Source organism: Homarus americanus, unplaced genomic scaffold (genome assembly GCF_018991925.1).
Source record: "Homarus americanus isolate GMGI-L3 unplaced genomic scaffold, GMGI_Hamer_2.0 scaffold367, whole genome shotgun sequence".
Lineage (NCBI taxonomy): Eukaryota > Metazoa > Arthropoda > Malacostraca > Decapoda > Nephropidae > Homarus > Homarus americanus.
This window is the reverse complement of record NW_024743709.1, coordinates 3,722,733-3,731,826: the sequence shown is the minus strand read 5'-3', so window position 1 is coordinate 3,731,826 and position 9,094 is coordinate 3,722,733. Positions and strand designations below refer to the sequence as shown.

The window sequence follows — 9,094 nt, the reverse complement described above, 5'->3', positions numbered from 1 at the left end:
TGAGTGACAGAGATGTGACCGACCGCCCGAGCGGCTAAAGAGCCGATCAGTGGTGAACAGAATCAAAGTAAAAGTAAAAAGTGAGGGAAACGTCATTACATTGAAGAAAAGTGACCTAGAATTGTCGGAACTATTGGTTGTAAAGAAAAAGTTCTCGATATTGAATTGGTAATAATAATACTAATACTAATAATAAATGCGTATAGAACAATTATAATGTAATAATAAAAATAATAATAATATAGGTCGTTTTTGAAGGAAACGTCATAGAAGAAAAGTGTTATAGAATTTTCTGAACTATTGATTGTAAAGATAAAAGTTTCGAGATTCGGTTAGTGGAATTAATATTAATAATAATAATGAGTATATTAATTATCATGTAGTTAATTCAGGACAGAGCTATGTTGAAGAAATTAACCTTGGCTATACAAAAATTAATAAAAAAATACACATATTAGAACTTTAGTCACTTTTGCTAAACGAATTTTACGTTAAAGATTATTTGCAAAAAATTTACAAGAATTTATAAGGATTTCAGGATTATTAGGAACTCTAGTATATATGATTGGTGAGGTTTGAGTAAGATATGTTAGGTTAGGTAGTTAAGGTTCAGTTAGATTATGTTTGGTTTGGTTAGATTAGATTAGATTAGTTCTATTTTTTCACTTATATCCTCTTCACCAATGATCGGCTCGTTAGCCGCTTGGGAGGTCGGTCACGTCTCTGTTACGCACTGTTGGCAAGTACTGGGCATGCACTGGCTCTTGAATGTATCTGAATTCTGAACCTACTCCAGTGCTACTCCAGTGAACAGCTCACAGCCTCACACTCGGTGCCGTCACAACACTCTGTGGCAGGGTGTTCCAAGAGTTTACAACTCTCACTGTTATCTTGCACATGAACATTTTATTAGCTATAAAGCATATATTATTTATATATACGCCTTAATTATATTTGTAAAATAACAGTACTGTATGGAGGTAGAATGTTAGCCGATTTGTAATGACTAGTTGTACACACACGATGAACCAGCTGTTTCTTCCAAACCGGTGAGGAAATATTGACACTGCTAGTACTGTAATGTCCCTTAAAGGTGGAAATTTATGATTATATACTTTTTTTTACGTACCGTAACTATTTGAAATAAATATTCATATTGGTCTTTACGATACTTTTTAAAGTTCGACAACTAATAGACATAGGTACGACTCGCACACATTACCACAACATTGAAAAGTTGATGGGCGTCTCGTGACCAGCTGCTGAATACTAATTCCATGGCTGCTAGTGACGGTAATTATTTATCCTGGTTAATGGCAATGGCGTAATATTAAATTAAAATCTGCCTTCTAAAGACGATGAATTTTATGTAAGGTGAATAATAGTAAGTGTTTCCCAAAAGAGCGTCCCAGGGAGAGGAGTAACGTACACAAACCAACAAGAAAAAGTTCACCCATGCTTAAAGATTATTTCATTTATGTGTTTATATACGTAAAAGCTCATGTGTGTGCAGATGATTATAGTGATTCGTCTGTATGCTCTTTTAATTTTGGATACCAATTGACAGGAGTATGTTGACTGTTAGCTCATTTAGCTGTGGGTGACCTTCAATTAAAGTTACAATACAATATCATTTAATATCTTGGAATAATTGACTTCTTAAAACTACATTATTAAAATAGAATTTGTCTAAAACAGAAGTTATGGTGATTTTCGTAGAATAGAATCATAACCTGTTTCTATTATGGCAGCTTGGATATTGTGTACATTTCATTTCACTTGACTGAACAAAACCTTCCTAACTTAACTTAAACCTGTTCCAAAATTATTATGTCAAGTCAGGTTTAGTTGGTTCATTTTGTCATTATATAAACAGTCTTTCAATATAGTGCAGTGCTGGTACTTTAAACCCATTGTAGACTTAACATCTGTGATTGTAAATAATGCACAAGTTATGCTTATGATATCATGTTTCTTAGTCATCATTATAGGATAAAAATCCAGAGTGGCTCAACAGACAAGCTGTGTCTGTCACACTACAGGACACCGAGACAATTTTAAAAAACTCATTGTTGAACTGTGTCCGATATAAGCCAGAATGAACCACTGAGCAGTGATCGGTTACTCTATGGTACATCATTGCCACCATCAACCACAGCTCAGTTATGGTGTAGATCTAAATAACTCGAGGGTTAATAAACACATGTGACCAAGGCCAACATGCTGTTTATGTTTGCTTTAGCTGTGTCTATAAACGAACGAATATGACAACAAGAAATAGAATTATTCTTCATGGTACTGAAAACTTTAAAAGGGATTTATATTATACATTTTTCATGATATTCCTTTATTATTTAGTTCTTCCAGATGCTGTATATAAAGAGACTTGTATAGGCAGTATTGTAGATTTTCCTGTTGTCCTTTTAATGATCTTTATTATGACTGCAGAATTGGGGAAGCTGCAACAGCATTTGTCTCTACTGCGTGAACAGTATGTGCGGCTGCAGGAGCGCTTTACATCCCTTGAACAGCAGCATGCCATCGCCACTGCCAACTCCCAGGCTACAGATGGCGAGGACTCATTTGTTACGAGGCTTTTACGATTTGTAGCTGATTTATATGACAAGGTACGTCCCAGTATATAGATTCCATTTATTTTATTATTTTGATTCCTTTAGTTGGAAGTTGGTGTCTTTATTTAACTTTTTGTACTGTATGTACATTACATAGTAAATCCTGTGCAGTCTGCAGGGTTAACTTGGGGCTGGTTAGATTCTGACAAACCCTGTGAAGTGTAAATCAGTGACACCAATAAGTGAGGAGTTACATTTTGGGTCACACAATGTTCCCATAGAATTTTTATAAATCCCTAGAGTAGCTTTAATTTCTGTTGAAGGTTAATCCTCCATTTTTTTTTTTAATAATTACCTGTAGGTTACAGTACTATACAGTAGATGTTATTAAATGCAGTAGTACTTATCCATTATACCTGCAAATTTTTTAAGGTTGTCAGCTAATTTCTTAACTAACCTAACCTAGATGAGACTGTTAGGTTAGGTTACACCACACCTTACCTGAGCTAACCTAACCTAACCTAGATGAGGCAGTTAGGTTCGGTAATACCAAACCTAAGCTTAGTTAACCTAACCTAACCTAGATGAGACTGTTAGGTAAGGTTATACCAAACCTAACCTAACTTAACCTAATGTAATCTATTTTAGTTGAAGTTAGTTGAAAAACTAATTTTTGAACTTGATTAAGTACCAATAAATACCATTGTTTTTCCTGATAAAATCAGTAAAGATACTTCTACTGTATTCTACTTTATTTTATCTCCAGGAAAAATACAGCGACATGTCTGTAAACCTTGGCAGTAGGGATGTTCGTGCTCATCGTTTTGTATTGGCTGCCCGCAGTGACAACTGGGGTGTCACCTCTCTTGCTGATGTTGATTCACTTGGTAAGTCCTTCATCATTTTCTTTAACACTGTATTAAATTCAAGTGGCTTGTTTAAAAGTCTCTTCACAGCACTCCCTGGTAGAGTCTATCTTACACACACAGAGGCAGGGACACTGACCTGTCACACCGTTTAAGTTGCTGCATAAACAGCTGCTCACCGGCCTGAACCAGGGTTTATGAAACAAACTTCAAGTCCAATACTTTGGTGCTACAGAAGCTGGCAAGGTTACAAGAACAACAGGATCTGATCTGCTTCACTCAGTCTTCATAAGGTTATGAACTTCATTCCACACACATTTCCTGCCTCTGGCTTACTGTCAACATTTGTTGCTTACACTCTCCTGTTCTCTGTATGGAGTTCCTAAAGAAAAGTTATTTCTCACTTTGTGTATTAGACTAGATTTCTGCCACACAGGCTAAATCTTTTTATGAGAGGATTGTGTTTTATGGCTGAGATGTCCTCTTGTTAATTCACACTGCAGTTGATACTTATTTTGTTTGCATGCAGCCCTAATCGCAGGGGCGGGTCCAGGAATATCAAGGGGGGGGGGGGTTCCAATATCAAGGGCATTTTGAGGCTATTTTGAAGCCATGTGCACTTGATATAAGAGATATTCTGAGGTCAATGGTAATTACTTTTTACTATACAGAAATACCTGAATACAATACTGTACTGCATTCAAGAAAAAGTATTGGGCTTTTCTGATGAAAAGGAGAGGTTCAGACCTCCCAGGACCCCCCTGGATCTGCTGCTGAATAGATGCCTCGGTGTCAGTAACAGGGATGGCATATACCAGTGTATGACCTTTTGCCATGCATATCAGCTCTGTTCTATTGCTGCCAATGTTCTGCACAAATTTTTTTAGAGCATTGTTAAGAGGGACTTAGATTATTGGTGTCATGAAAGACCTCGAATAAACTTAGTGGTTGTTTGATATGTAACTATATACTGGTAATTCGACCTTGACACTGACCTGTACACCCTGGAACCCAATCTGTTTTTCCCTAAGCTGTTAACTTCGCTTTCTATGGACATCATAACCACTCCTCCAGGAATGTAATCCCCATAGAAGTGGAGGATTTACTGTACAGAGCACTATATATATTGTATGTATTTCTTTATACTGTCCAGTAGTTCCTCATTTATGTATTCCATGTCATTGTCCATAATACTATGAATAATCAGAGTTAGTACTTGATATGTTTTTTCTTCATCTGATCCACCAGGCTGAGAGCATTATAAAGTTGATATTTTCAGATTGGAGTTCATTGGAGGAGGAAGTTGGAGAGGCAGTGCTGCGCTGGGTGTACACAGACCACGTCAGTCTCTTGAGTGAACACAACTTTACGTTAAATCTCATGCGAGCTGCTGCAGGCTTCTCCCTCAGTCCCCTAATGAAGAGGTGGGTGTGTTAGCTGAAGGGATGTTTCATCTTCCTTGAGTTCCAAATTTTGTGCACATGATGGCAGATTAGGGGATTCTTTGCTGCTGTTTAAGGGTTAATTATGCAGTACAATATATTGATCTAAGGATTCATTATTACACAACCAAATACCTGGGTTGGGCAACTCAAATATTACCAAACTAAGTTTCCGAGTTAAAAACACAGGATAAATTTTGACATTGGCGGTTGGAGTATACCAAGTATCTCAGAAATAAAGATGAATTCACTTTTGATGGCTCATTGATACTTGTGTAATAAAAGTATATGCTTTACAGTATTGTCGGGATATATCACGAGATAGGGTTCAACGATGTTCGCTATATACTAAATCGCGATATATAATTACATGTAATCAATGGGGAAAATAGGGTTAGGTTCTGGAGGCCAAAAAAAGTGACTGAAAGTGACTTAGAGTTCATTTTCTTACTAACTAAAGCACCAATGGACACTAGACTCAGGAACAACAGCCTATTTCAATATCAAGGAACACCAGACTCGGCAGCTGATGCACCATCCTGGGAACACCAGACTCGGCAGTAGACGCCACACTGCCACCCTCACTTGACAATCCCACACCTCCATAAACGAACACCATGTCACCAGCAACCCATTTACACTCGCTTTAGAAGTCGTAATCTGCACTATAGTTGGCAGCTGATGCGCCATCCCGAGAACAACAGACGACACACTGCCACCCTCACTTAACAATCATGAACAAACAAGCCAAAAATATTAGTTACAGTATTAAATCTTTTCCATTAAGCTTTCCATTATCTTCACGTTCTCTTTTCACATCACCAGCAACCCATTTACACTCGCCTTAGGAGTCGTAATCTGCAGCAGTCGGCTGCTTTCTCGCCACTCACTCGGAAAGACTGAACGGACGAGCGTATTGAGCAGCCACGGTGGTGCCTCTGGTGAGCAAATAACGTATTTGTTTGCCATGGTGGTACATTTGAAATATTTCTTGCCCGATTTCCCTCGTGAAATAAACAAATTTATCGCTATAATTTTGTTAGCCATGATATAAAAATATTTTTATATAAAGTCGCGATATAGCCCGACCCTACTGTATTGTACGTATTGTGCTCTGGTAGTTAAAGACTGTTACAGCTTAGAAGTCATGGCCGGACAGTATTCATCTTAGTACATATTCCCTCTTTGAAAGTTGAACATTACCTATTGCAGCATTTATTTTGTAGACAGTCCCTGACACTACACACTCATCTGGTGATTCCCTGAGGTCTCTTTCTTCAAAACTTGCCTTTTGAAGAAAGTTACAATCTGTTTATTGTGATATGTTAACATTATTTAGGTGGCTCCTTATTTATTTATTATAATTTTTTTATGATTTAGGAATCATTAAAATGAAAGGGCTTGAAATTGCATGATTTAATGTTAAGATGATCTGTATCTTGTGCTCAGTGCCTCTCTCCCATATGTGATATCATGGCTTTAAAAGTCATGTACATTAATTTGGAAAATATTGTCTTGTCAAGTTTTCCTTTAATTCCGAGCTTCACATATATCTGAAACATCACTAAAAGTAAATTTTCTTAACAAATTGTTGAATGATGACTGTTGTGTTTTATTATTGTTTCTTTTGTTTACTGTTTATACTGTATACATTTAATATTCTTTCATTTTCCCCAGATGTGAGAAAGCATTGATGGGTTGGGTAACAGTACGTAACTGTGTGCGTCTTTACACCACGGCAGATGAGATTGGTGCCGAGACTCTGCGGGACCATTGTTCTACCTTAATATCAACCCACTGGGTGAGTCTCATATTTTGATACTAAACTAACAATGTTTGTCTCAGGAAAACATTGTGTACCTCATTTCCAGCATTTGAGAAGTTAAGTAAACACTGACCTACATTAATAGATGTTTGCAAGTACAGTGGGGTATGCTATAACGAATCTAATTGGTTCTAGAACCTTGTTCGTTATAGCATTCGTTCGTTATAGGATTAATCCGTTCCAGGCCCCCAAATACACCCACTTAACACTGAAAAATATAATATAAAATTGTAAAAATTTTTAAAAAAGTGCATAAATATGCATCTAAACCCCTGAAATATAGAAAATCATTAATACTTGTAATAAAAAAACAATAAATTAGTAAAAAAAAAAAAAAATTATTTTTTAAATAATGTTCGTTGTAGGAGTTTTGTTTGTTATAGCATTCTCAATTTTATAGGTAAAACCGTTCGTTATAGGAATATTCGTAGTAGGATCCGTTCGTTATAGCATACCCCACTGTACAGTGATGATGTTTTTACTCCTTTATTTCTTTCCCAAGGTTGTGAGTTTATAAAGGAGTGGGATATATGGCTTACAGTGGATGATACATTGACTGTCACTTGTTTTAACAGAGAGCTTGAGGTGGGTGCATTATTTACAAAGAAGGAGAGGAGTCCTTCTCTTGGATTTGTTTTTAGTGGATGAAGCTTTATGTTAAGCAGTTCACTGTGGTTGGTAGCCACACATGCAAGCAGTAAAATAAAAAAAAAATTCAGGAAATTGTAATTGGGAATTTTTATGGCATCGTGGATATAAAACATTATTGCCAGAAACTGGTGGCCACAAGTTGATGTTTTGTGATAGACCACATTAGTGAGTCCAGCACCAAGGCTGAAGCCTCTACATGACTGCTATGTTGAACTCTCTTGTTTGAGGTCATCCTTACAGAGGGGGGGAGTGAATGATGCACAGTATCTAATTGGTTTAACAGTTTAACCCCAAGACAAAATTATAAGGGGCTGGTGGCAAGTGATACAATGCTCCCCAACTAGTCTCTGTGTACTGTGAGGTCTGGGGGGCTGTTCAAGAAGAAGGGATACTGTATAAGGATCAGTCTTTCAGTCTTCCATTTTATTGATTTTTTACTTTTTCTCCTAAACCTTTTTCAGACATCCAAGACAGTATTATCATATACCATTTATAACAGGGGTGGGCAATTATTTTTGATGGAGGGGTCACTTCATGAATGGTGGCACACTTCGCGGGCCACACACTTAATGTAGATGCAAATGTATTATATTAACACAAAGTAAAGCCTTGTATTTGTAAATACAAATGCAGTGGCGAGCCACAGAAATAATTTGGCGGGCCATACTTTTCCCACCCCTGATTTATAATGATGTTAAAATGTTAGTGTACAGCTTATATTAAATTATCATTTTTGTATGAATGTTGGATTTTTTATTTTGTTGTAAGTAAATATTTCTCATGCTTTTCGTTTTCTCTTTTTCAGAACGATTTCACCCATGATGACTTCTCACACATGTCTGCACCTTTGTTGTATGCAATGTTTAAATCTAAGACCAGACATCCCTTGCATGCTGCCATTAGACTCCAGAGAGAAGATGTTGTCTTCCTTTATCTGATTGAATTTGATGCCCAGGTAAGTGAATAGTCCTTATTTGTATTGTGTGTGTTAGAAATGGAACTCATCAAGTCTAATGAGTAAATAATGCATTAAGAATTCTTTGTTACATAGAGATGCTGTTCCCATTTCCAGATATTATGCTTTTAGAAAAGTTAATCATAAAGTGAATGATTATTTTTCTGGGGATGATTATCATGAGGGTTGTAATTAAGTGGTTCATGACAGATGACATGCATTGTATACCTAATTGAGGTCATGTGTTCTTGTTAGTTGTGTGTGGTGTTGGGGCTCTGTTCAGGGGGAACGAGGGGATGAACACAGGTGAAGACTTCTGACATGTCTTTGGGTTTATGTGAATATGTGAACTTCACCCATTTGGTCTTGGTGAACATGGCCACCGATAATATTTTTAGTAGCTCTTAGTGAGTGTGGACGAGGTGCAGATGTGTGGACGTTGTGTTGATACATCATCCTGGACAGACCTGTATGTGCGTCATTCACCTTCAGGTCCTGGCTCCTGGGATTCAGTTTTCTATCATATTTTCAGGAGTAGAGAAACAAAGCGATGTCTCTTGATTCATTCCCTCCATGACCTGCAAAGTACCGTAGTAATTTTTCTGTTTTTTTTTTTTTTTTTCATAATATTTCTGATTTGAACAATGTTATGTCATCAAAGAGAGACTGTATGGACTCTGTTGCTTCCTCCTTCTTTAGTTTGGGGACGTGGTTGGAGGTGGACTGGCCGCAGGTGGGGTCAGAGCCTAAGGTCGGGTGTGCTAGTTGGTATTTGCCCGTCT

At 37.1% G+C, this 9,094-nt stretch overlaps 1 protein-coding gene across 2 annotated transcripts in view; it reads left to right on the top strand.

Moving 5' to 3' along the window:
- Nucleotides 1–1,223: 1,223 nt before the first annotated feature.
- Nucleotides 1,224–9,094, top strand: part of LOC121877478 (rabankyrin-5-like) — a 71,930-nt gene continuing 64,059 nt past the window's right edge. For both annotated transcript variants that reach the window (XM_042383243.1, XM_042383242.1), the window contains exons 1-6: nt 1,224–1,293; nt 2,449–2,627; nt 3,340–3,460; nt 4,719–4,863; nt 6,559–6,682; nt 8,163–8,312. In XM_042383243.1, coding sequence (XP_042239177.1) covers nt 1,278–1,293; nt 2,449–2,627; nt 3,340–3,460; nt 4,719–4,863; nt 6,559–6,682; nt 8,163–8,312 — 735 coding nt within the window. In that variant the 5' untranslated portion in view covers nt 1,224–1,277. The remainder of the gene's footprint in view (nt 1,294–2,448; nt 2,628–3,339; nt 3,461–4,718; nt 4,864–6,558; nt 6,683–8,162; nt 8,313–9,094) is intronic.